Consider the following 26,962-nt stretch of genomic DNA (forward strand, 5'->3'; position numbering starts at 1 on the left):
AAGTATTTTGATACCAAAACTTTCCTTTTTAATTTAAAGTGGTCAGTTGTGTTGTGCAAATACCCAAATGGGTGAGGGAAGCGAAAGCAAAACCTTCTAACCCCAAATATAACAAAGAGGAATAGTGATGGAAAACCATTCAAGTTTTAGGAAAAACTCCAAGGAGGTGTTAATGGTGATAGAATAGCAATAGACAAATTTTAATCACGGATTAAACACCCTAATGCAAGTAATATCTAGAATGAAAGTAATAAAGACAATAGAGAGAGAGAGAGGGAGATAATATTACGTGGTTTGGCAATGTGCCTATATCCACATGTGAAGCAATCTTTTTTACTTTGCAAATCCCTCACTTACAAATAGTTTAGCAATTCTAATCACACTCTCTACAATGGTGGCTCACCCCTCATAAATGTTCTTCTAACTACCAAGCTCTAAAAACACACTTTAATATTTATAGGCAAGTTTAGATTTGGGGCTTTTCCGCGTTGCGTTCGAAACGTGCCCCATAACAATACAACAAAACCAAAGGGGTGTTCGAATGCAGAAGGGTCCTGTTTGAATGCCTGCATCACAACTGTTCTTAGGTTGAGACTTGCGTTCAAACGCTGCTGAGCCGTTTAAATGCCTGCACCAAAGCTGCTCTCGGGTTGAGATTTGTGTTCGAACGTCTGCATCACCCAGTCTTAGTTTGGAACCTGCATTCGAATGCCCCCAGGGCTCGTTCGAATGTACTGGCACACAAATGCTGATACATGTTGAAATTTACTGAAAACTGAATTTGAGCTGATTTTTAACAAATTAATCAAGAAAAAAATTAATAAACTTCTTATACTTACTTTCATCCTAAATTTCTCTCATTTCTGAAATATAGAGATTGCAAATTTCCTGAAAATAGAGAAGATTAAAGTTAATGTTTGTTAAACATGTCATGACATTAGTTGGGAGGTGTGGATTCGAGGAAATTTCCTGCTCCTATATTATAAACTAAACAATGTTCCATTGTCAAGGATTCCTTCCTTACATTGAGACCTCTATCCTAATAATAATAATTCCCAGTTGCATGTAAAAATAACACAAAAGGTGCTCATTATCCACAAACTCCTAGTTAACAATCACCACCCCTATCCGAGTCCCCAAACTGGAGAAGAAGATTTATTCCTCCCAAGTCTTTGTTCCCCATAGGGGAACAAATTAATTAGTTAACTAAAATCCCCAAGTGGCCAACCATACCAACCACCATGCATGATGCATGCATGCCCATGCCCATGCCATGCCACCTAGAAGGATATATGGGGACCCTTTATTGTCACAAATCTTATCGAGCTGGAATGTTGGTGTGCATGCGTGTCCATGCCCATGCCCATGCCCATGCCCACATCACAAGGCAAAGAGAAGCTACAAGTGAGGGAATAATCCAGAGTGTTTTGATGAGGAAAAGGAGGTGAAGGGTGAAGGATAAGGAGTAGGGGAGGTGGAGGTTAATTAGGGTGTGTACATCTAATGGATATCATGTGGTTGCATGTGCATTGGAGTTAGGAGAACATGCATGCCACCACCCCTACACCCCCCTCTCCCTTGTTCTATATATAAGATGTAGGTCATCAACTCATCCCATCTAAAGCAATTAAGACGCCATGGTTGCCCCTTTGCATGTTTCATCTGGAACCATGCAGAGGAAGAGGATGGCAAGGGCTAGGAGATCACCGACGACGTCGAAGAGCCGGCGGCTGGCGCTTCTGGAAGGTTCTGGAAATTTAAAGCCCCGGGGCTGGCGTGTCGCGAGGAAGATCAGAACGCTGCAGCGGCTCGTGCCCGGCGGCGGCGAGCCTGCGGGGCTCGACGAGCTCTTTCGCCAGGCGGCGGACTACATCGTGTGCCTTGAGATGCAGGTGAAGGTGATGCAGACCATGGTCGATGCGTTAGAGGCCCAAGGAATGTGTAGCGATTAGTCCACGTAGAGGCTTATCAATTCAAAGCCCTGGAGGAGTTGTATAGCAGCATGGGAGATGGTCACTATTCTTTTTTATTTTTTCTTTTTTAAAGTGATTCTTTATCAAGTTTTCGAGCTGTTTCTTTTGGAGATATATAACGTGTAATGATGTACATCGACATATTTTGTTACTTATATTTGTATGGATTTGATAAAAATAAAGAATCAAGAAATGGAAATTCTCAGAAAATAAAATAGTAGTTAATTTGCAAAGTTATGAAAATTTGAGTATCTGTTCAATACCATATGGAAAAGTGAAATAAAATCCTATAGTGTACTCTTAGGCCTTCGTAACGATAGTTCGAGCTTTCGGGTTGAATAGGATGTCTAGGGTTTACATCAAACCCTGCTTCATTTAGACTAGGACTTTCTTATCTCCTAATAAATAATTAATATCACAATCCTAGACTACTAAGTACTAATAAGTAACCTAATTTGGTGTCTGAATTATGATAACACGGTGGTTATATGTGATAACTAGCTGATGAGTCTGAAGCCTTGAGTTACACTTAGTGAAGCAAGGGTTCATAAAATGCACAGCAGGTCCGACCATTGGAGTTAAGCCTTGAGCTATACACTTGTACTCGATAAAATAAGAGTCATGAGTTAGAACAAGTGCATACAAACATTGATACATGAGCTCAGATGAGTATAGTGAATCAGACTCGAAGAGGCGGTTGATGTTGGGTAGGGAGAGATTGTTGAGTTGAGTGAACCTTAATAAGCATGGGCATAAGAACCATACTCCTTTCAGCCAAAACAAAGGCCTTTATTCAGAAAAATGCAATAAGAATGTGAAGTATCTAGCTTACATTTTATATCCTATATTGCAAGCTTGTAAATGTTACCTTCCTTTCCCTATTAATATTCATCTTGCCACGTGGCACCTCCTACTCGACAGTGTTAGCTCGTACGATTCCTGGGTAGAAACATTTAGCCTCCATCCTAAGGAGAGGGTGTATTGTGTTAAATTTTGAATAATATAAGGTGTAAATTGTATACTGTTATCGGGTCGGATGTACTGTTCGTGTACCAGGGTATGTCCCAACCCGAATCCGAATTCGATCACGGGCTACTTGCCTTCTTCTAATCTCAAGTGGCCGCATAGAATTATTACGGGAGCTTACACGAGAGACGAGAATCTTCACCGTCTCCATGAGTCTATCCACCGCGAGCTCACTCTTGACTCCCTGAGATCTCGCCTCGCGGCTCGGATATCGACAGAGAGGAGGAGAGAGAGAGAGAGAGAGAGAGAAGAAGGCGGAAACTGTATTCCTAATCATACGAAACATCTCCGGTACGATCCAATGGCGCACGAGGAGCTCCCCGTCCCGACCTACTCCTCCCTCGGCCCCGTCTACGGGGAGGGATCGCCGCTCGAGGAGGCGCAGCTCCGGTTTGACCGGCTCAAGGCCAAGTTCGTCGATCTCTTCGGCCGCGAGCCCGATCTCTACGCGCGGTCTCCAGGTAACGGATCGTTCTCCTCTTCTTCGCCTTCGTTTGGTCACGGTTGATATGTTGGGTTCGTAGGGAGGGTGAACTTGATCGGTGAGCACATCGATTATGAGGGGTACTCGGTGCTCCCGATGGCGATTCGGCAGGACATGATCGTGGCGATCAGGAAGCACGGGGAAGAGGAGTCGCGGAAGGAGCTTCGGATTGGGAACGTGAATGAGAAGTACTCCGTGTGTGCTTACCCCGCTGATCCTGACCAGGTACGGGTTTCGGTTTTAAATGGAAGAATGTTTGTTGAACGTTTTCTTGCTTTCTGTCATTTGGAGTTCACTTATTAGGTGGGGATTGGATAATTTGATAATTGGTGGGTAGAGTGAGTGTACACATGTTTTGATAGCGGAAAAAGGAGACGCTGTGTTCATATTTACTCGCCTTATGTCATCTGGCACGTGGTAAAATGACTCTGAAATAGGCCCACTTTTCTAATTGGTGTCAGGTGTCACGATTGTTGGTTTCAATATACTAATTCTGTAGAATTTCTTAATTTTGCAGCTTATTTTTCACATTAGATATCGCATTACGTTACCTGACCTTTATTAAGCCTTTCTTCTTCTTTTTTCTTGAGTGTAATCCTGTGGAACTGAACATAATGTGGTGGGTTCTGCATTTTGCTTTCTGCTGGAATCGGTTAATTACCTGAATATTTGATATAATTAATTTCTAATGGTAATTAGATAATTGAGAGGCTTCAGCTAGATGTGTTTAGGGGTGGCAATCCTTGAGATAAATGAAAATTTTTTGTTAAATAGGACATAAATCCAGCTGTTTCATGATGAGAATGTATACATTTGGACTATAAGTTGTCTGACTTGATGAAAAATAGTTGATCAGACTAGGGCTCAAGGGAAAAAAAATAAGATTTCACTTGGATGGCCAGGTGTGATGTCATCAGCCTGGTAGCACCAGAATTTAACAACCAGATCTTAGGATCAACCTGATTAGAGCCCATTTATATATATGAAATATACTGGATCTCTGTAAGATATCTGGTCCCAAGCAGTTGGGACTGCTGTCTTATTTGTCTTCTATTTGGTTAGTGTATACTCTGATTACTATCGTTACTTGTATTGAATACAATAACATGTTATGTTTGTGTGTGTGTGTGTGGATGTATGTATATGTATATTATGTATATGTATGTATATTTGTATGTATGTATATATATGTATTTGTGATTTTGCTTGCATTGATAGAATACTAAACCTTATTTGAATTCTCTGGTCTTTTACTATCTATATTTTTGTGAATCAGATGGTGGTACAAATTGACATAAGCTTCCATTAATGGCACACATTGTAATATTTGATGGATTCCTCATTTTTCAGGAAGTTGATCTGAAGAACCATAAATGGGGGCATTACTTTCTTTGTGGGTGAGTCATAACTTCTATTGCCATCTGATTAACTTTCTTCGTTGTCCATTATGTTCATATGACTATTTGTCCTCTCTCTTTATGTAAGTTCTACAAGTTTAACAATTTATAGATCACATATAGCTCAGGTAATTTATTCACAAAGCTACTCAAGAGACATAATATGAAGTTATCCCTTTGTTTCACCTCTTATTACTATTCCTATTTGGATCACTCTCCAGTCTCCACCTTGATACAGGGAAAGAATCGCAACTATGTCTGGGCAATAGTCCTTTGCTTGCACAGTATATTTTGAAGGTGATGGAATAGAGGGTTCATGCTTTGAGAATTTGATGTGCAATATGAATAAATGCGTTAGGTCCTTTGATGTTGCTGAACTATGATTTGTTAAAGTCCCATGATTTCTTTACTAATCTCTTATCTTAATTAGGGGCATATAACTGCAAGACAATGAAACATGGCCATTTTGCTATGCATCACAATGATTTCGTAGAGAAGTCAGTCCACTAATTTTCACCAATTTAGGTTTGTTATGGTTTAGGAAAATTAATAGAAGCAATTTTTAAGTGAAGCAAAGAAGAAATTTGCACCAGTTGAGGCATAAATGACAATTCTGAATGTCAGTAGTCTTAAATAAGAAATATTATATGACTAGTCTTATACTTGTATAAGAAATGAGAGGCCTGAAAATATTAATAGAGGGATGAAGCTTTGGTAAGTGCACTTCGTAATGGCATCAATCTCTGTGGGTCATATTCACTTTAATACGTGACACAGATTCAAATTTAGGCTTCAGGTTAATTGTTTACACTGAGTGTATATCTATTTAGACATGGGCTGTATATTTTGGAAGGAAATAAATCCAAGAAATTTTAAATTGAGATGACTATTTGAAGGTTTCTAAATAAATATACAATTGTGACCTTTGCAAAGATTTAAGGGAGAACTGTAGTAGTGATAAGGGAACTCAAGGAAGCTGCAATATCGTAGGACCTGGCATTCTAATTTATGCTAAGACATTGAGTATCTTTGAAACCTAGATCCCATGTAAATTAGATTAAATATTCATCTGTTTGTGGAGCCTTATCTTGTCACCGATGTTTCTTTAGTGTCTACAGACATGGAAGTTACTTGTTCCCTTATTCTTCTAATTATAACCTGTAATACTGTAATAATCATGACACTTATGTCAATATCTGCAGATACAAAGGATTTTATGAGTTTGTTAGATCAAAGGGAATTGATGTTGGCACGCCTGTTGGCCTTGATGTAGTTGTTGACGGGACTGTTCCCACAGGTGTCATTTCTCTTTTTATAGTTGCTGGCTCCCCCCTAGAAAAAAAATTAGCTGATATGTATTAGTATTTCCTAGAACAGTTGGTTTTATGTTTCTTTGCTTTCAATCAGGGTCTGGGCTATCGAGCTCTGCAGCGTTTGTCTGCTCTTCCACAATTGCTATTATGGCAATTCTTAATAATAACTTTCCCAAGGTACTTCTGGATCTCAACTGTGACAATATTTGATTGAATTTATTGTATAGTAGCATTTGAAGTTTCTCAAAATAGAGGTTTTTTTATCATTCCTCTTTAAACTCAGCCCTAGCAATACCCCTCTAACTTTTATAAGTTCTCACATGTAAGTCATCTTCCATGGACTTAAAAGATTGGATGAAGAAAAGGGATTCATGTGACTTTGACAGTAACTGGATGTAATGTTTTATACTTGTATTGTTAATTCCATATAGTCCAGTATTCTGTTCATGCAACTTGTCCCAGTTTGTTGGAGATTATGCATGAGTAAAATAATGGAGAAACATAAGATGACTCAACTTTGCACCAATTACCTGGGATATAAAGGCATCATAGTGCACTAAGCTTCCATCATTGCTGGGTACAAGGAGGACAAGATTTACTCAACCTTACGCCCATTATTTGTGAGATGTTTTGACATTCCAACCAACGACAAGATATCAAGTTGGGTGCATGAGGCAAGCCTTACTGAGTTACTGTTACACTAAGTGGTGCTCTATTATTTACTTAATTTATACCTTATTGATCAGATTTATCCTTGAGAAATACTGGTTTTGTCAATAGATGGATCCAATATTATTCTCTCAGTTTTCAGCATTAACTTTTTATATCTAACTGTAATATCTGTGGTGATTCATCAAGCAGTGAATATTGCCTTGACCAACCATCATTTCATACTTCTACCGAATGTTCTAAATATCTCTTATCCATGCATCATTACCAGAATCATAATAGCATGTCTATCCTTCAGATCCTATTGGCAATCCCTGAAATATTAGACAGAGTTAAAGGAGGCTTCCTAGTACTATCATATCTGCTTTAGATGCTCGAAAAAGTGTCTGCCATCTCTGCTATTAACTAAATATTTGACATCATCTGCAACTGCTACCCAGTCCCAAACTAAATAACCTCATTGGTACACTTCTAAAAATTTGACAGTGCCAATAGGGAAACCCACTGACCTGGGAGATTCATAATATTTTTTTCATCAATTTCATTCACTTATTTGCAGAAAGAAATTGCTCAACTTACTTGTGAATGTGAACGTCATATTGGAACACAGTCTGGAGGCATGGACCAGGTAAAATTCCTATATTCACATCTCAAACATTTGTCCTTATTTTCCTGACATGAAGGTATAGGTTCTGTATGTGTATGATTTAGGTTTTCTGATGTTACAGGATATTGATTAAATTTAAAATGGAACTTTTATAACAAGATTCTTGTGCTAATATTTGAATGACACTCTAATGTAGTCTTAATCACCTTGGTTTAATGGATTAAAGAAGGTGCAGAACTTTTCTGCAGTCTAATTATCTTTTGTCAGGTTTCAGGTGCTTGTTTTGCGCGATAATCTTTTTCATGATTTTAAAATAATAATTACATTCTTTATTTTCAAATACATTTTGAGTCTTGGATAACATATTGGCTAATTTAAACAGGCAATCTCTGTCATGGCCAAATCTGGATTTGCAGAGCTAATAGATTTTAATCCTATCCGTGCAAGTGATGTGCAACTACCTGCTGGTGGTACCTTTGTAATTGCCCATTCTCTGGCAGAATCTCAGAAAGCAGTGACAGCTGCGACAAATTATAATAATCGTGTTGTTGAGTGTCGCCTGGCAGCTGTAAGTCACAGAGCCTTAACTTATAGAGCTTAGAGTTTCTGCCTAATAGTCTTGTTATCGTTCCCATGTACATACTTTACATAATGATAGTCTCTAAACGTATTGAAGGAGATTCTTTTCCAAGAATAATGTAATCTATTTCACAAGTTTCTGATATGAGATTTCTATAAACTCAGTTTTGCTATTTTTGACTTCATATATGTTTATACATGGAGATTTTTTACCATATTTATCTTAGGCAGCCTGTATGACAAACCTAAAGTTTTATTACCAATACATCCCTATTGTGACTACTGCTACAGTCATACTTGTCCAGCCCTTTCAGTATATTTTTCTAAATGTAAGTTCATAGAGTTAACCATGATGAAATGATGCTTAATGGTGATGTGATTATGATTTTGTTGCTTTCATCCTCTATTCAATAGTCAGTTAAAAGCCATAAACATGGCTATGATGATTTCTAGATATGATGGTGCAAAATTCTTTTTTATTTATTTGTATTATTAGTGCTCCATAACTCTGTAGAGCATAAACCCTTCTTCTCAGGATAGACATAATATTTTGGCGGACAGTCGTTCTAACTGTCTTTGTTGGTCTGTTGTTTGTTGTCTGTTGTCTGTTGTCTGTTGTCTGTTGTTGTTTGATCAGCTCTGCCTGTAATGTTAGTTTGTGGATGCCCTTACATTTGTGCTGTTATAGCTTGATACACCTACTCAAAGTCTTAAGCGTTTCCATACCATCATTTTAGATTTGATACTTCTTTGGCATCTCATTTTTTGATGGAATGGATGATTGGTGTGCTATTCATTCCTTTTACAACAGATATTTGATAAGAGTTCTTTTACTTTTTATTTCCTTCTGCAGATTGTTCTTGCTATCAAACTGGGAATGAAGCCAGAAGAAGCTGTCTCCAATGTGAAAACTCTATCCGATGTGGAGGGTTTGTGTCTATCATTTGCCGGCACTAATGGATCTTCAGATCCTGGATTGGCCGTTAAGGTTCAATTGTCTGTCTCTTATTTCTTAAAGTTGATTTCTTCATTTCAATTGAATGAAAAGAGTGCTTACATATTAATACAATAACCAAACCCAGTAACTGAAATTTCCACCAGGAAAATCTAAATCAAGAAGAAAAGAAATACTTAATAACCAGGAGTGCTGAGCTTAAATAAGCGGTTTGTCATAATTTCTGACATTTTTGTGTTGGTAGCAGATGGCTATTCATTATCTTTGAAATAATTTGTAGTAAAACGATTCGTATTTGACATGCTATCCTCATATCTTTCTATCTGACTACGAGGAACGGTAATTGTGGAGTTGTTCTTCTATATCAGACATAATTTCCTTCTTTTATGTGTAGTTAGTTGTGCTGTAATTTCACTGTGCAGGAACTTCTTCATGAGGAGCCTTATACAGCGGAGGACATTGAAAAAATCACAGTGGAAAGTCTGACATCCATCTTTCAAAACTCCCCGACTTCTTTGGATGTGCTAAGGGCTGCTAAAGATTTCAAATTATTTCAGGTAACTCTATTTTTCTATATGCTAATGATTTTGATGTTCAATGCTTGGATTCATTGGATCTGCTGAATGTTCGTTCCTGTTCTAGCTTTTCAATGTTTGAATAATCCGCATGGTTGATATGATATATCTTTTAAAATTCTATATAGAGGTCCAATTTCTCTCAATTACTTTTTCCATATAGAATCCTGCACATGAAGGCTACATTTCTTTTGCTTTTTCTTACCTATCATTCCATTTTATGCATCCCTAGCGTGCCTCCCATGTCTACTCTGAAGCAAAGCGAGTACATGCTTTCAGGAACACTGTCTTATCAAAACTCAGGTGCATTCTTCTACTCTTCATTTAATTTTTCTCTATATACTCCTTTGTCACATAATTTCACCAAATCCTCTTAACCAATTGACCTATATTTTCCCTTTTCTCTTGCACAATTTTGCAGGTAAACTATATGAATTATATATATTAATTATTTTAAATCTTTAGAGATTTTAGGTAAGTGAAGGAGGTCAGTACTTTGTGGCACAATTTATTGCAAATTTACTGATAGAAGTAGAACCTATCAGATATTCTTGGCTGCAAGTCTGCGAAGCTCTACTCTTTCATTCATCATTATCGGATCCCATTTTATTGCTTTCATGAATATGTTGGAATGAACAAATTCCAAAAACTCTTGTTAGCTCATTCTATGTTTAGTCATAGGTATCTTTTCGGAGTTCAGCGTTGGATAACAACATTTATATGACCTAGCTTATGAGTAGTTGAAGTTCAATAGTGATAAAACAGGAGTTTGAAAATTTTGTGTGGAAAATCAGAAGGTACAATAAGCTATCATTATTAGTATTTGCAAAGTGATTCTCTTATTACCCATTTTACTACATTGGCTTTTGCTATTACTCAGTAGCTCTTGTGATTATTAGTTACTACTGTGTCATGTTAATATAAATTCTCAATTCAAGAAATCGAAGGTGAAATTCTTTTTGACAGTAATTACATATTAGTGCAGTTTATTATCTATAACCATGTTTTCCTTGCAAAAGTCAATAATGCTACCTGCAATTGATATTTTTGCAGTGATGAGGACATGCTCAAAAAGCTCGGTGACCTTATGAACGAAAGTCACTATAGCTGCAGTGTACTATATGAGTGCAGGTATGAGCAATGCCCCCACCAGTGGACTATTGACTTTGTGGGTTCTGGATATTGTCATTCTATCGATAGAAAGTGCTTCCTGTAGTGCTGCTGTTGTTAAATACTTTTCTTGAAGATTTTTTTAATTCTAATGCCAAACTTCTGATTATTGGGCTTACTTGGTCACATATAAATACATATAAATACATATTACATACATATGTATATGTATATGTATATGTATATGTATATGTATATGTATATGTATATGTATATGTATATGTATATGTATATGTATATGTATATGTATATGTATATGTGTGTGTGTGTGTATATATATTATGCAAGGATTTTAAGAGCAACAAAGTTAGTTTTGACAGCAATTTCTAAAACCGTCTTGTACTGTAGTGCCATGCCAGGTAAGCATTTACTCAAGCAACGTTGATGCACCTACTGCTTGCTCCTGTTCTCCTTTCTGAGTCATCTGTTTGGAATTTAACACTGCTAGTTCATTACTACTTTCTCTTAGCACTATTATGTGCAGTAAATGGGCTTTTTTTCATCAGTTGTCCAGAGTTGGAAGAGCTTGTAAAGATTTGTAGAGAGAATGGGGCTCTTGGAGCAAGACTTACAGGTGCTGGGTGGGGTGGTTGTGCAGTAGCTTTAGTTAAAGAAAGTATTGTTCCACAATTCATTCTCAATTTAAAGGTCAGTAATTTTTCTATGCTTTAATTATGGTCACTTTCGCTCACATGCACATGAGATATGCTTTAATTATATAAATTGATGTATGTTGCTTACAACTCTATTCTATGTCTTCTTTGGTTCTACTGTAGTACTAAGTTGAACTCTGCAGCTGCTCTTTAGTTTATGGACATGTACAATTGCTTCTTGTTAGGATGAGCATTCATTTGCTTGAATGTGCTTTTCTTGTTCATTTAAATTAATAATTTAATATATCATATCACCCGAATAATGGATGTAACTTTTAAGTGCCTGACCACATGGTGCTGGCATGATACGAAACAACCAGCAGAAGGTCTGGCTTTACACAGGCATGCAGCATTCAAGTGTCATATGATATGCTGACATCATTTGAAAACTTGAGTGGACCAACTAGGTTTATCTTGTGTCTGCATGATATTGTCAATCTTTTGTGTGGATGCAGAAGTTAAAAATCAGCAGTGAGCATATGACTACTTTGTGAGTTTCAATTAATCCTCTTAGGCTCACATGAGAACTTTCTAAGTTTTCATGTGATGATGTTCTTTGGGATAGGAAAATTCCTGGCAGCTAATTACTCACACCATTCTACCATAGTCTGAATCTACCTTTAACTGTAAGAACCATTCTTGCTGACTTTGAAATAATTGGATATTCCTTCATGAAGCAAAAGCTTCTCTAGTCTAACCCTTTAGAAGAGATTAGGAAAAAATGTTGATCATAACGTGATATTTGTGTTGCAGAGCATATTTACTACTAGGCTGTATAGCTTGGACTTTTGGGGATTACTATAAACTAAATTTTTGTTTTGATGCAGGAAACATTTTACCAGTCGAGGATTGACAAAGGTATCATCAGCAATAGCGATCTCGGCCTATATGTGTTTGCCTCCAAGCCATCAAGTGGTGCAGCAATATTAAAGTTTTAAATTCTCCTCCCAAATATTTCTCTTGTAATTGGTCAATATGAAGCTAAATTGTGCTAGACCCCTGTGAAAAGTGAGATCTGTGATCTTAGTTATGGAGTCCAGCCTTCTAAGCTGTATTAAACCAAGGAAAAACTGATTTACAAAGTGTGAAATACAGTTAAGATAATGTTATTATCTATATGTAAGGTTATATTATTGAGAATATCTTTCTCATGCATAAATGTAATGAAAAACATGCTGAGAAGAGAATATCTTCTTCAAATTTATATCTAAAGATCATAATTATTTTTATTCTCTTTGATGCATAAAAACTTTTACCACATGTTCAAGAGAGTAAAAAGAATGTAAGGAGTCAATCCCTGGATTATCTTTTCAGAGCTCAAATGGACAAGCATATAAGGCTATAAGCTCAAGTATATTACACATGCTGAGATGCCTAGGATATTGTTTAATGTGTATCTATGTAAATAAATAAATAAATTGTATTTATGTCTGATTATAATTTTTCTTAGTTATATTATAAGAAAGTCAACGAGTATGAACCCTAGGTTGCAGTCAGCACAAGGAGTATTATCATTACCTTCTATCTTTGAAACACTTGATGATGGAAACTATTATTCTTATCTGAATCCAACCAGAACTCAGATAACAAAGTTTAGATGCAAACTATATTGAGATGTGATGCTGGGGTGCAAATATGAAATAAATGGTCTTCTTCTTGCATATCACTTTTCTGCCACATATTTTACAAAGGAACTATATTTTTCTTTAAAATTAAAAAGCCTTTGGGGTTATTTACACCAAAATGCACTTAGTTTTGGTAATAGCAAAATTAAATTTTAAAAACTATTATATTTATTTTTTATACTAAACATACGTATTTTTATAATGGAGTGCATGTATAAATTATGAACTTAAACTTTCTATTATCAAATTTTAGGCTCTTTATAATTAAAATTTAAGAGTCCTTTTTTTGGGTGGGGAGGGGTGCAAATACCTCTTTGTTCACCTCTTCTTCTCCACCCATAATAAAACTTGGGGACAATTTAGAGATGGGGGATAAAAAAGAAAGAAGAGATAGAAATAATATTTATGCCATTTTACACTTATAGTTAAGTTAATTAATATATATATATATATATATATATATATATATATATATATATATATATATGATTAGCTACAGTTAGAAAAAACTAATGTTTAAATATTTTTAAGGATTAAACTCGAAATGCCGGGATTAAGTGATGAAATATTTATAAAATAAGATGTAAAAAGAACAGTGGGAATAACGGGCTCTTCTCAAAGCATTTGATGATAATTTCCCTCAAAGCTTTTAAAATGTGTGAAAATGAGCCCACGGCTTAGTAGCCTGCAACTGTTGACAGCTTCTCTTGCCCGCTTGTCTTCCTTCTCCTCCTCCTCCGCCGCCGGATCACCGGAACCCTAGCTCATGGCGCCGCCATAGATCCCTCAATATGCTCCGGTCCATCTCGTTCGTCAACACCCACCGCCTCTCCATCGCCGCCCTCCTCTTCCTCCGGCCCACCACCACCGCCGCTGCATCCGCCGGAACCTTAAACTTAACGCCAGAGTCCCCCTTGAACCCCACCTCCGAGCTCATCTCCATCCTATCCAACCCGAGCTGGCCCAACGACCCCCGCCTCGCCGCTCTCGTCCCTTCCCTCTCCTCTTCCCACGTCGCCTCTCTCCTCCTTTCTCCTCCTCCCTCCATCGATCCCCTCAAAGCCCTCGCCTTCTTCCGCTACATCGCCCGCCGCCCCGGCTTCCGCCACTCTCCGGAATCCCACCTTGCCCTCCTCCAAACTCTAACCCGATCCCACCTCTTCTCCCAAACGCAATCTCTCTTCCTCTCGATGATCAAATCCTGCTCCTCCCCACAAGAAATCCTATCAGTTTTCAATTCCATCTCGTCATTGCGCCAACTCGGTTTTCGGCCGTCCATCCGATGCCTCAACACCCTTCTGATGTCGCTTGCGCGGTTCGGGTTGGTTGCTGAGATGAAGGATCTCTTCCGCCAAATGCGGGAAGGTGAGATCTTGGAGGTTGCAAATTTGCACACCTACAATACCATGATCAATTTCTACTGTAAGGAGGGGGATCTCGGGGAAGCCAAGATTTATTTAGGTTACTTGCTGCAGGTTGGATTGGATCCCGATACCCATACTTATACATCTTTCATCTTGGGGTACTGTAGGACCGGGCGGTTGGACTTCGCCTCTCGGTTGTTCGTGTTAATGCCGCTGAGAGGTTGTCTGAGGAATGAATTCTCCTATGCTGTTTTAATTCATGGGCTCTGCGAGGATGAGAAGGTAAGGGAGGCCATCTCAGTTTTGTCGTGGATGGGAGATGACAGGTGCTCCCCAGATGTGCACATTTTCACGACTGTGATCCATGGTCTCTGCAGGGTAGGGAGAGTTGAGGATGCGGAAGTAATGCTGAATGAGTTTGGTGAAAATGGTTTGGCACCTAACGTTGTTACCTACAATGCTCTGATTGATGGGTACTGCAAGGAGGGGAATATGGGTGCTGCGATGGGGGTATTGAGTTTGATGGAATCTAGTGGGTGTAAGCCGAACGGTAGGACTTATAGTGAGTTGATTTGTGGGTTTTGTAGGGAGAAAAAGGTACACAGGGCAATGGCCTTGTATGGTAAAATGACTGAGGTTGGGTTGTCGCCTAACCATGTAACCTACACTACATTAATTCAGGGCCAATGTGAGAAGGGTTATATAGATTGTGCCTTTAGGTTGCTTGATTTAATGGAGGGGAATGGTTTGGTTCCTAATGAATGGACATACTCTGTGCTGATAGATGCTCTATGCAAGAGAGGGAGAGTTGAAGAAGCTCAGTCATTCTTTGGTTCTCTCACACAGAAAGGAGTGAAGGTCAATCAAGTGGTTTATACAGCCCTAATAGATGGGTTGTGCAAAGCTGGAAAGACTGAGATTGCTCATACATTGTTAGAGAAGATGGTTTCAGAGGAGTGCATACCAGACTCCTACACATACAGTTCATTATTAGATGGTTTGTGCAGGGAAAAGAAGGTGCAAGAAGCCACACTATTGTTAGAAGATATGTTGGAGAAGGGAGTTAAACCTGCAGCCGTCACATATACAATTCTGATCGATGAATTGGTTAGGGTAGGAGGATCAGAAGGTGCAAAGAAGATTCTCGATCAGATGGTTTCTTTAGGAGTCAAGCCCGATGTGTGCACTTACACTATTTTCATCCGTTCATATTGCTGTGAAGGAAGGCTTGATGATGCAGAAAACATGATGGTGCAAATGAAGCAAAATGGAGTTCTCCCTAATTTTGTCACATATAACACATTGATCAATGGCTATGGCAATTTGGGATCAACCTGTCAAGCTTTTTCTGCTTTCCGGAACATGTTAGTTGATGCATGTGAGCCGAGTGATGAGACTTATACTATATTACTGAAAATTTTACTCAGAAGAAAGGAGTATGATAACATCCTCATCAATTCTGATGATATATGGAAAATAGTGGGGGTGGATATTATCCTAGAATTTATGGAAGAGATGGTTAAATATGGTTCCCCTCCAACCATAAATACATACAACTCCCTCATTAGAAGTTTATGTAAAGCTGAACGGTTGGATGAAGCAAAATGTTTGCTTGTTCAACTGCAGAGAACTGGTCAATCTCCAACTGAGGAAATGTATACCTCTCTAGTGAATTGTTGCTGTAGATTACATATGCTGGTAGAAGCTTTGACATTTATTGATTCCATGACTAAATTTGGTTATCTGCCACAGTTGGAATCTTATCAGCTTATTGTTTCTGGGCTTTGTGATGAAGGAAGCTTTGATAAAGTTAAGTTGGTTTTCTGTTGCTTATTGTCGAAGGGTTATCATTGTGATGAAATTGCATGGAAAATTCTAATTGATGCTTTGCTGCGAAGAGGCCATGTTGACGTATGCTCCAACATGCTATCAGTCATGGAGGAGAGGAATTGTCATCTTAGTCCTTTAACTTATGCTAAGTTGGTAGAAGGACTCTCGGATATAGTTCATGAAGGCATAAAGTAGTCCAGTTGGTTGCGTTCAACTGTTGCAATTTGCTTTCTAGCTGGCCAAGGGAGCCAATATGCAAAGTTTCCTCTGAGAAATTCAATGTGGAATAGCACTCACAGATCGTCAAGAATTCGTGTTTGAGAAAGATAAGATGTCCATTTTTGCACCAAATTTTAGAGATGGATTCTCTGATCTTCAAAGATCCCATGGATTTCAAAGATTATGTTTCTTCTGCCATCTGGAAATTCTTTTAATAGCTCACAAGAGGCAAGTTTCTTTACTTAATTAAACTACTCTTTATTTTCAACAAAATATCTGTGGACTTTTCATTATCGTAGTTGTAACATAAAAGTTCAAAGCCATTTTTCAGTAGGTGCATGATATGTTTCTGGCAAAACACAGAGGAGAACAAAAGATATCACAATTATAATTTCATTCTTAAGATTTGGCTGCAACTTTGATGATGTAAGGCATGATTGTACTGTACTTTCATGGATATCCTGTTAACCCATATTGAAACTTCATTAATACATCAGAGAAGATTTAAAAGTTCAGTTTTAAAGGTACACTGGATGCCAGTGTATGCGGCACTGTTTAAAGCAATGTTGAGTCAAAGACTTGAGAATATGGAGGGTGAACATAAAAGAACCCTACCAAACGAGGAAAGATAAGAGAGTAGAATGACTCTGAGTCTTCTTTTGTTTGGCTAGTTTTGGCTCCTTTTGAGTTGACAGGAAATGTATAGGATGCCATGTGATCAAATAAAAGACTACCTCCTGCCAGTGTGGTTTTGTGTAGTCGCAGTACTTTCACTTGATGCTAAATTTAAGATCACTAATTCAAGACAAACTGAGTAGTTGGGATTCACCGCTTCTTGTTTTTGTTGTTGTAATTCTTAACAAACTAAAACTCTTCCCTGTTAAGACCATAACAATGACTAAGAACCGGAAAATCCAACTATCTTGCACTTGGTGCTCAGATTAGATGTCAATTTTGATTGCCATGTTTTTAATCTTTAAAGCATATCTGAACAGTTCAATCTATTCTCTGATCTTTCACAAAATTTTCAGGTAATATGCTCTTTTGTTGATTGTCCTCTACAAGATTGATTTTGTCATGCGCCATCTTTCTTGCTCATGCATGAATTCAGATCCCCACTTCCAGAACTTCATGAAGGTACTAGCACTTGGCTTATACTTGCATAGTGAATTAATTCATGTCATTTCTTATGATGTGCAATTTCTATATTCTTTTGTAATTGGTACTGAGCGAGAACTGGTTATGCAGGTTATTGGAACTTTTGCTGGAGGAGCTTCCTAGAGCACATCTAGTAGGAACAATTTCATTTGTAAGTAAATATTTTATCCTGAGCCTATAGCTATGTTTTAATTTTCTTTCCTTTTACCTTGAATATAGAAAATATATAAAAATGATTGGTTGCCCTGACAGATGAATAACTAGAATATTTAATTGTATGTTTTTCTTAACATTCCAAGTAGATTATGTTTATGGGCATGTTAGCCCGGTCGGGGAGGAGAGGGGCTCATGAACTTCAAAATTTGTTTCGAGCATTTGGCTCAATAACAACTTGAGAAAAAAATTTGGCCTCCATTTTGCACTAAAAGTTTGTAAGATTGAGTAAAGATTTCTTTTTTCTTTTTTTTTCCTCTGTAGTCTTCTATGATAATGTCTTCTTTCTGGTCCCTTTTAGATAATCTTTAACAACGCATTTATTCACCTTGGATGATTTCATATACAAAATAGTGGAATAAGCTATCTTGCAAATGAATCAACTCTGAGAGTATGATTCATTCCTAAATGTCAGGAAAATGTGGATTGTATTCCTTTTGCACTAGTTTGTTGGGCATGCACTTACTGCTGTCAAGCATGCTTGCTCTGAACTTTTCCTGCTTCATGCTTGTTCTACGTTTTGGCTCCATAAATTGTGATTTTACTTAATGCTGATTGTGTTATCAGATTGATGCTGCTGTGTACTACTTGTCAAAGCATCCCAATAAATTATTGATGAAAGCAAATCGAACAGAGAATATATCTCCATTCAGGTACAAGCATTCTTTGTATTTCTAACAGATAATATGTAAACTTCTCTTGCTGAATTTGAACCCAGTTGTCAGGATTCTCCAATTTCTTGTCACTGAGAATGAAATAAGGGAATTTCATGATTGCAACGAGGGTGTATGTTTTACAAGTAACTACTCTGTACAATCATGTCAACGATTGATTATGGTATGTACTCAGGCCATGGCAAATCCAAATTAAAGAATAAATGTAAGCACTTGTACTTAAAAGAAAACAAGTGTATAGAAGCGTCGAAAATCACATGATGCTTACATGATATCAGATCTACTTTCATGTATATAATCCCCAGATAAGAATTTCTTATTCTGTTTTCTTTCCGTCGGCGTTCTCTATGTTCAGTCTGTGTTTCATGTGTTCTTTAGCTTATTCGTCGCAGAGGTTAGGGTAATCTTGTTGATAGTTTCTTACTATCACCGTATGATATGGGAGGCACCCAGAGACCTTCTGGCTTCTGCAGCCCTCGGGGGAGAACTACTGCGGCCAATCTGAGGGTACTACACTTATCTTGTAGCAGGCATTGATATTATTATTTTTTTCCTAAATTAACTATTAGCATTTTTATCTACGGCAGTGAATTTACATAGTAAAGATTGCTGCTGGCCATTTAGCTATATGTACAATGACATTTATTTCAAGTAAATGTTAGGGTTTTATTTTTAATCAAAAATTTACTCTGTTATTAACATTCTTTGCCAAGCTATGTGGAAGTCAAGTCAAAAATTTGATCTGTATACATTTGAGTTTTGTTGAGAAAATTAGCCCTCCTAAATATTTATTCTAGATGTATAGTATACTTTTTAAATTTTAAATTTTAAATTTTAAATATGCGACTGTGTGTGAAAATTGCTGACCGAGTCAATTTTTAAATATAAATTGCTGATTAGATTAGATTAGATTAGATTAGATGAGTGACTTATATAAAAAATTTGAATCCTCGAATAAAAGAAATTTTATATAAATTATTAATCTAATCAGCGACTTTACATTTAGAAGTCAATAAATTGAAGTAATTTGTATATAACTTTTTCTCTAAAATTTGAGAAATTATTTAGAGGATTCAAATTTCTATAAATAAATTGTAATTCTAGAAATGACTTAGTTTACTGGATCAGTGGTTTTTTAAATACAATTAATCTCGTTTTTAAATTTTAAAATGAATTAGACTCCTGAAAAAAATTAAGAGCAGATTTAAAATAGTCAGATATATTTATATCTCCGTTGACGTCGGGTAACAACGCCGGAGCCCATCCTATATATGGGCTAGGCCTATACTAGTTGTAGGCCCATTAAGGCTGCTTTGCATATTACAACAGCTGCGGATCCCCTGCAGTACACAGGTCTCAAATACTGCCTGCATCCTGGTACTTGTCGGTTATTTATTGGGCGTCTCGTCGGAGTATTTATCTGACGGCCAGACAGCCACTAGTGAAGTGCCAAGTGTACGGACTGCAGAGAGGAGGGGGGGTGGGATCTAGATTCTGGAGTCTTCGCTTATCGTCCTTTCTTTTCCTTTCTTTTTTTTTTTTGGTGAAATAAAATATTATACATCATAGTCCTAGTGTCAACTGATGCGTGATGACGTCAGCCCTAATCGTATCCCAAAAGCACACCTCCCGGATACTCCTTCGTAGCTCTTGCGAGCCGTTGGATCAGGATCCACGTCATCGATCCGCGTGACTGTATGGGCTTCGACGGCTGGGATCTCTCCCTGATCGTTAGCGCCCGAACCAGCTTACCATCTCCCCCCCCAGCATTCGGCTTCCCTTCCTCTCTCTCTCTCTCCCCTACTGTTTTCATCCAACAATTTTTCAAAAATATTTATTCATTAAATTATTTTCTCTGAATAATTAATTCGCCCCTTTTTTTTTCTTCTCGACGAGAAGGGAGAGATGAAGGCGGCGGCGGCGGCGGAGGACGACGAGAGGGAGATGGAGTTGGAGAAGGAGAAGGAGAAGGAGAAGAAGAGGGGGAAAGAGATCGAGGCCGTCAACGGTGAGGTCGATGAAGAAGAGCCGGAGGAGATCGTTGAACTTGATGACGACGATGATGATGATGTGGTGGAGGGCGGTGATGATGACGATGATGACGACGAGGATGAAGATGATGAGGAGGAAGAAGAAGATGATGATGATGATGTGCAGGAGATCCCGCCGCCAGCAGGTTGGCAACGAGCTGGCGGCGAGGAGGATGAGGAGGATGAAGAAGGAGAAGAAGAGGAAGAAGGAGACGGAGGCGACGGAAACGATGACGACGACGACGACGATGATGAAGACGACGACGACGACGATGAAGGCGAAGACGACCAGGTATCCTTGTTATCCAATTCTTCTGTTTCCTATTTACCACTCTTCTGAGCAGCGGCTGCTAGATCTGCCCGTTACGGTCGGGGATTCCTTATTTTCCTGATGGATTTATAAATTGCCAATTACTTTATGTTCTGCTTCCATAAATTTTACTAATTTATGCAGATAGACCCGAAAAGCAAGATAACCCCTGAGGTTTCTAAACTTATCTTCTGATAGATCTCAAGACTCTCCCTTTTCAATCGTTTATGAAAGGCTTTTCTTTTCCTTTCCTTTTGTGTAGGTAGATCTGGAAGTTCTAGATGCTGGTCTTCAGTAGATATTATTGTCCATAATTATTTGATCTGGCTCGTATGCTACCTTTTCTGTTTTGTTTTCTTTGTTCTTTTTCTTCTGACAGCATTATATGATTAGATCTGGAAATTTTTTATGCTCTGTTACTTTGTTTCTCTAGTTTTCCTTCTTCAATTCTACTTCACTAGCCTCCTTCTCTTTATCTCTCTCTCTCTCGCTCTATCTCTCTGTGTGTGTGTCTAGTTTTATATGATGGGATTAATAGGCCAGCAAAAACTGCTTAATGTAGCTTCAGAATCGTTCTAAAGATCAGAGAATTTCTTCGTGTGCCTTCCAGATATAGCTCAAAGTTCCTTGTAAGTTTAATTGATGAGTGCTTTGAGTGTTTAGAAAAATTTCAATCGTCACAGGAGAATCTTGGAGCCGACTACTTTGTTCAACCGGTAGGTCGTGGGGAAGACGGTCAAGTTGCCACTGGCTTCGAGCCAGAAGAGAACGGCGAGGATGAGATAGACGGCGAAGAGGAAGAGGAGGAGGACGAGGACGAAGACGACGATGACGGTGGGCCAGGGAAGGATCAGACCTCATCCAAGAGGAAGAGATCGAGCCAAGATGAGTCGGATGACGACGACGACGACGATGGCGGCGACGACGACGACGACGGCGACGAGAGGCCATCAAAACGATAGTTGGTTGTGCGGGACCGGATAAGTTGCCATCGACCATGCCCACTTCTTCTGCTTTGTAGTCTAGGCTTTGTACAAGGTTAGGAACCCTCCTCCATCTGAACGGTGAAAGGTGGCTACTTCTTCTTTCCCCAAACACGGAGGTAATTAATTTAGATGCTTTCTTTTATGTATCTTTTGTGTTAGAACTCTTGAATGCTGTTATTGAATTTTTTCTTTTTAATCTTCTCCTTCTTATTGTCTTTATTGCAATTTCTACTTTCCCTACTTCTCTTAATTGTTCTGGAATATTTGATCTTCAGAAGTGCTTTATTAGTCTGATGTTGGGATGCACGAAGTAATTTTTTTTTTTCTCTTTCAATTAAAGAAAACTGGCATTAAAGAGGGTGATGGGTAGAGAGGGCCCCAATGTCTCGGCATTAGCCGAGATCTGAAGCCCGTAGCTCGATCCATTTAAACAAATAAATTAAAATTCCTAATAATCCTCGTCTCTTCTCTTCTTCCTTTCTCCTCCTCGCCCTCCCTCTCTTATCATTTCCCCTCCTTGTTAGTCTTCTTTTTCCCCTCCTCGTCCATGGCCGAGGCTAGTATTTAGCTCCAATCTGAAGTGCTTACGTCACACAATTGAGCTGCCGTTTGGAATCAATCAAAGTCATTCACCGTATCAAATGTGAGCCTGCTCGCAGGATAATGACATGCAATGATGCAAATCATCTTTTTCTCTTTTTTTATTATTTATTTTACTATTCAAAGTCAACAATCACATCTCAGGAAGGTAGATGCAAGTTCCTCTATTCTACTATGGTTTTTCTTTTTATTTTCGATGCACATCATTAAGCCCAACACCTAACCCCTTTCCTTTTCTTCCTTAATTCTTTATTTACACAACCACTATTGATCGCCTCTGTTAGACTAATCCACAGTCTTTAACTCCATGGAGCTCAAACAATTGTCGACGCTATTAAACCAAACAAAATTTTCTTACCTTTAAATTGCTCAAAGTAATATACACACGAACTACAAATAACGACTGCATCCTAGAAATAGGTGTCGCCAACCAAGTGCATAATCCAAAACAATCAAGTAAAAGAAGACAACTTGTGTAAATAAATGAGCAATCCTGAATTCGGAATTCATAGAAACTTATGTAAACGAAGGAAAGGCAATAACATATAGTAAGTAGTACTATGGGTATTCTTGTGACGTTGACTATAACGTTTGTAAGACATTCAGAGAAAAAAGAGGCCTGGCCTCCATAATGGACGTTCGAAGAAATCTATCTAGAGTTGGTTCGACATCAATAATAAGATAGAATGTACTGATATTTTCCAAAAGGCAATAATGAAAACCATGGGGATTTGCAAAAGTGTCACTTACCTAGTTTTACCCAGTTCGTTTGCTTCCCTCCTTTTCTTCCACGTTCTGGTCCAAATATCCCTATGCGTTCTAAAATATAAATTCTGAAACCCTGAGTCTCTAACTCCATTCGTAGTTGTATTTTGTAGGCCAACTTCTTTCATATCTAACATGCCAAGCAAGGCAAAATGGTCATACCTCCAACAAAATGGAAATAGCTCTTTGTACCAAGTTCGTCTTCCAGAAATTAACGAGTATGCTTCTGCTCATGCATTGATCCTCTCGCCGCCGAAGCATTCATGTTTGGTAATAAAAATGCATCAGAATAGCATCACTATGCCAAGCCAAGTGAACATAAGAAAGCAAAGTCAATAAACTTCTGCAATCTTATGAAAGAAGCCACAACAGGTTACCATAATTTATCAAGATAAAACCATTAAATTATGTGCAATCAAAATATGCATCTTTTTAGCTACTAAAACTGAAGGCATATGCTAATGAGCAACAAAATATGAAGCTCCCATGTAATTTTTTATTATAAAACAGGATGTCAATAAAATTTAAATATCCATCGGTCGAATGTATGCATTTGAATTATAGCAACTTGTAAAAAATATGCATTTCAACACATTTCCTTCCAATAGGCTGACTTTGCTTAACATATTTCTGCCCACTGAGCTCAAAATTAGATCTTCGATACTGTTATCAAATGTGATAACATTTTCTTTCTGAAGCTGTAGGGCATAGCACAACTATATGAATAAATTAAACTACTATAGTATGAAGAAAATCTCATAATCGTAAGTTGTCATCCTGAAGAGCAGAGAGACGGGACTTTGTCAAAGACTATGATCATACTAATTATTTCTCCTAGCATCATGCAAGACTAATGTAAAGAATCATCACAGCTAAAAATCAAACATCTGTTTCCTTTTTGGAGCTCACTAAAATAAATTTGAGCAGACAAAAAGAATACCTAATTCTCGTTTTCAGAATCCTTTCACCCTACGATTCTAGTACGAATGTCTTAAGAACCTGGCTCTATAGCTTAGAGATGCATCCTAAAAAGATGAGCAGAAGTAGAGAAATCATAAATCTATTATGTATGTCACATGATAATTCTCTAAAAAGGTGGTGTATCTAGTATTGATTCATTAAGGAGCATAAAAATTACAAAGCTTCATCATGGTGCATGCAGAAAATGCAGTGTAGTTTGCAAAGTTATCAAAGAGCTTACAGAAGAATATCTTTCATATGATGGCTAGGTGCAGGTCATCTCCAAAGAACTTGAAGAGGCATATTCACTACAAGTAGCCGCTTATTAACTGGAGCACTGGAACCTATTAGAATATTTTAACATAATTATTTACACGATGCCAATCTGCCAACCGCACCAATTCCACATGCCTATACTCACGAAAGGAGACCAAACAATAATCCAATAAATTACCAAGGAAACCCAGCAATCTGATGGCAAGGGAAAAGCGAGCTTCTAAAAGCTAATGCCGAGAACCACAAGGGGTATGCCAAGTTTCCTTTCGCAGCATAAATCTCCTTCCAAACCCTACCTTTCCGATCATACATCAGAATTTTATTCTGCGTTGCCATAAAAATTACATCCTTCGTCTGGCTAACCGGAAATGCACTGGTCGCATACCCATTGATACACCTGAGGTGCACCCTGTCCACCAAACACCATTGCTCCACTGTGTGATCCTTCAACAACCATGTACTCATCCAGACACCCGACATTTGAACCACCGACACCGAATCTTCGAATCCCAACAAGTAAATCCTCGAACCCTTTGTAGTTGCAAGTATCTCATCAGGAAGCGAAATCTTCCCCCAAACGTCCTTCCTCAAATCGAGAACAAGAACATAACTACAGCTCTGAGTCAGCCAATTCAACGAACAGTTAGCGTACACAACCTGGTACCGATTCATGAAGGTAAATCCATCAAACAGAGACGAAACGGATCTGCTCCAAGAATTGGTTTTCGAATCGAACACCATGCACACCAGTTGATCCTGCGACAAATGGCCAAAATTTCGATAGAACCCCGCAAGAACCACATTGTAATTCCACGTCGAGGGTTCGAATCCCAATCCAACGAGGGTGCTCTCGTACTCGGGATGGAATCTCGTAAAAGGCCTCTCCCGAGCCCTTGGAAGCAATCTAAACTCCCTCGTCATCGGATTACAAACATAGTAAACCCCGCGATTTGGCACACTGGCACAGCACAACAGACCGTTGCAGGATGCCCTAATCTTGACCCGATCGTCCATGAAATCCAAGGAGAAGGACGAGACCTCACCGAATTGGTCGACGCAGAGGTACCGGTCCAAAATTTCGATCAAGACGGCGGGGTTCTTGGAAGAAAGGCCGAAGTGGGAGTCAATAAAGTGCTTCTCGGAGGGCAACCGCGACCATGATCGGCACACGCATTTGGATCGGAAGAGGCTTTTGATCGGTAATCTTGCGAGGATTTGGACGATGAGGTCCTCCGGAATAGGGTTTTGATCCGCCATCAATGGCGCAGAGAGAGATAGAGAGAGAGGAGTCGAATTCTCCTCCAATGGTTGCATGAAAGGAAACCGATGGAGAAGGAATTGGAACGTATCGGATCCGGGTAATGTAGGATATAGTCCGAGATGATAACTAAATGGATCCAAATATTTTTAGTGACGACCAACTAAGCCGTCTATAATGAATAAGAAAGTGATATTTTACATATTAATTATATACTAATTAAGAATTATCTTAATTACACTTTGCTCCCATAAAATATTTGCTTCGCTTAAGAAACCTATTAATTAATTAATCACCTGTTAATCTCCTGTGAGATCGTCTGTTACTAACGGAATAAGTCACACTTACAGTATGTGAATAGTAAATTATCGACGGCATATAGACTAAATTATCCTAATAAAAACCAGAAAATACTTCTTAATTAATTTTGACCTCATTTTTTTAACAAGGACTCTATTTATCTATCCATTTCTCCATCTCACACCTTCACCTTCTCGGAAATCCTCCTCTATAGTTTCCTACATAGCCCACCAGTGGAAGAAACAGCATCACTAGCCATTGTCATTTCCCTTATTTTATGTTTGATTTCTAGGTCGGTGTCTTAGAAGTTGGGAGAGTTGTGCAATGTTTCGGGGAGGAGAGAAAAAAATACTAACAATTTTCCTTCAACTATGGACGGTGTGCCGGTGACGTACCAGCACATGGCACGAGGGGTGCTGCACGACACTCTTCCTAATAGCTTCGTCATCGACCTCATCATCAATGCTCACCACTCACCTGATTCGAATCCGCAACTTAAGTTTTAACCGATAACCCCCCCCCCCCTCTCTCTCTCTCTCTCTCTCTCTCTCTCTCTCTCTCTCTCTCTCTCTCTCTCTCTCTCTCTCTCTCTCTCTCTCGATCTCTCGATCTCTTTCTTTCCCTCCCTCAGCTAGGGCACCCGACACGAGCTCAGGCTAACGGCGAGCGGCAACAACGATTGGGAGTGGGAGTGGCGACGGTGGCGACCAAGGTGGTACATTTTTCTCTCCTTTTCTTACGGCACGGGCCATGCCTGTGGCACGGCCATCGTTGCCTTCAACTATAGAAAGGTTAAAAAGGTAATTCCATAGTTTTCTAAACATTTGTATGCTTTTGTTTCTTGAGGGATGCAAATTAATAGTTTACGGAGAAATAAAGTATAATTTAACTTGAAAATTTTAAATCAAATGTGTGTTTTTTATGCATTTTCTCTCAATAAGATGGATAAATTTAATCTACGAATATATCTTTTGTCTTCTGTCGTAGGAGATT

At 38.5% G+C, this 26,962-nt stretch overlaps 4 protein-coding genes across 7 annotated transcripts; 3 read left to right on the top strand and 1 right to left on the bottom strand.

The window, feature by feature from the left end:
• Positions 1-3,097: 3,097 nt before the first annotated feature.
• On the top strand, positions 3,098-12,613 carry LOC140761145 (galactokinase). Its single transcript, XM_073098345.1, has 13 exons — positions 3,098-3,460; positions 3,524-3,708; positions 4,834-4,880; positions 6,083-6,177; positions 6,288-6,370; positions 7,422-7,490; positions 7,852-8,037; positions 8,902-9,036; positions 9,426-9,560; positions 9,811-9,881; positions 10,632-10,709; positions 11,255-11,396; positions 12,229-12,613. Exons 1-13 carry the CDS (start codon positions 3,301-3,303, stop codon positions 12,337-12,339), a joined length of 1,497 nt encoding a protein of 498 aa, XP_072954446.1. The 5' UTR covers positions 3,098-3,300; the 3' UTR covers positions 12,340-12,613.
• A 1,039-nt stretch (positions 12,614-13,652) lies between these two features.
• LOC140761762 (uncharacterized) lies at positions 13,653-18,756 on the top strand. 2 transcript variants are annotated; one of them, XM_073099226.1, is made up of 5 exons: positions 13,653-16,667; positions 17,471-17,576; positions 17,688-17,748; positions 18,378-18,463; positions 18,529-18,756. In XM_073099226.1, exon 1 carries the CDS (start codon positions 13,818-13,820, stop codon positions 16,413-16,415), a length of 2,598 nt encoding a protein of 865 aa, XP_072955327.1. In that variant the 5' UTR covers positions 13,653-13,817; the 3' UTR covers positions 16,416-16,667; positions 17,471-17,576; positions 17,688-17,748; positions 18,378-18,463; positions 18,529-18,756. The 2 variants fall into 2 exon arrangements, with proteins under 2 accessions (XP_072955327.1, XP_072955326.1); XM_073099225.1 differs by having other exon boundaries at positions 18,378-18,756.
• Positions 18,757-20,166: 1,410 nt separating this feature from the next.
• Positions 20,167-22,035, top strand: LOC140761763 (uncharacterized). Its single transcript, XM_073099227.1, has 3 exons — positions 20,167-20,214; positions 20,384-20,806; positions 21,508-22,035. Exons 1-3 carry the CDS (start codon positions 20,182-20,184, stop codon positions 21,784-21,786), a joined length of 735 nt encoding a protein of 244 aa, XP_072955328.1. The 5' UTR covers positions 20,167-20,181; the 3' UTR covers positions 21,787-22,035.
• Positions 22,036-22,198: 163 nt separating this feature from the next.
• LOC140760780 (F-box protein At5g49610-like) lies at positions 22,199-25,727 on the bottom strand. 3 transcript variants are annotated; one of them, XR_012104489.1, is made up of 4 exons: positions 24,590-25,727; positions 24,377-24,479; positions 23,338-23,473; positions 22,199-23,229 (listed from the first exon to the last, which is right to left on the bottom strand). XR_012104489.1 is itself a non-coding variant. In XM_073097788.1 (2 exons), the coding sequence occupies exons 1-2, from the start codon at positions 25,723-25,725 to the stop codon at positions 24,461-24,463; spliced, it is 1,155 nt and encodes a 384-aa protein (XP_072953889.1). In that variant the 5' UTR covers positions 25,726-25,727; the 3' UTR covers positions 22,199-24,460. The 3 variants fall into 3 exon arrangements, 1 of the variants encoding a protein (XP_072953889.1); XR_012104488.1 differs by having other exon boundaries at positions 22,199-23,473; XM_073097788.1 differs by having other exon boundaries at positions 22,199-24,479.
• Between the last annotated feature and the right edge of the window lie 1,235 nt (positions 25,728-26,962).

This window comes from Typha angustifolia, chromosome 6 (assembly GCF_048772165.1).
Source record: "Typha angustifolia cultivar Huaian chromosome 6, ASM4877216v1, whole genome shotgun sequence".
Classification (NCBI taxonomy): Eukaryota; Viridiplantae; Streptophyta; class Magnoliopsida; order Poales; family Typhaceae; genus Typha; species Typha angustifolia.

Excerpts from the sequence above, each read along its gene's own strand:
- LOC140760780 (XM_073097788.1), bottom strand. The coding sequence starts at position 25,725 with ATGCAACCATTGGAGGAGAATTCGACTCCTCTCTCTCTATCTCTCTCT.
- LOC140761763 (XM_073099227.1), top strand. The coding sequence starts at position 20,182 with ATGGGCTTCGACGGCTGGGATCTCTCCCTGATC. Across the intron at positions 20,215-20,383 it reads GCTGGGATCTCTCCCTGATC|GGAGAGATGAAGGCGGCGGC; the intron begins GTTAGCGCCCGA and ends CTCGACGAGAAG. Across the intron at positions 20,807-21,507 it reads ATGAAGGCGAAGACGACCAG|GAGAATCTTGGAGCCGACTA; the intron begins GTATCCTTGTTA and ends CAATCGTCACAG.
- LOC140761762 (XM_073099225.1), top strand. The coding sequence starts at position 13,818 with ATGCTCCGGTCCATCTCGTTCGTCAACACCCACCGCCTCTCCATCGCC.
- LOC140761145 (XM_073098345.1), top strand. The coding sequence starts at position 3,301 with ATGGCGCACGAGGAGCTCCCCGTCCCGACCTACTCCTCCCTCGGCCCC. Across the intron at positions 7,491-7,851 it reads AGTCTGGAGGCATGGACCAG|GCAATCTCTGTCATGGCCAA; the intron begins GTAAAATTCCTA and ends TAATTTAAACAG. Across the intron at positions 8,038-8,901 it reads TTGAGTGTCGCCTGGCAGCT|ATTGTTCTTGCTATCAAACT; the intron begins GTAAGTCACAGA and ends TTCCTTCTGCAG.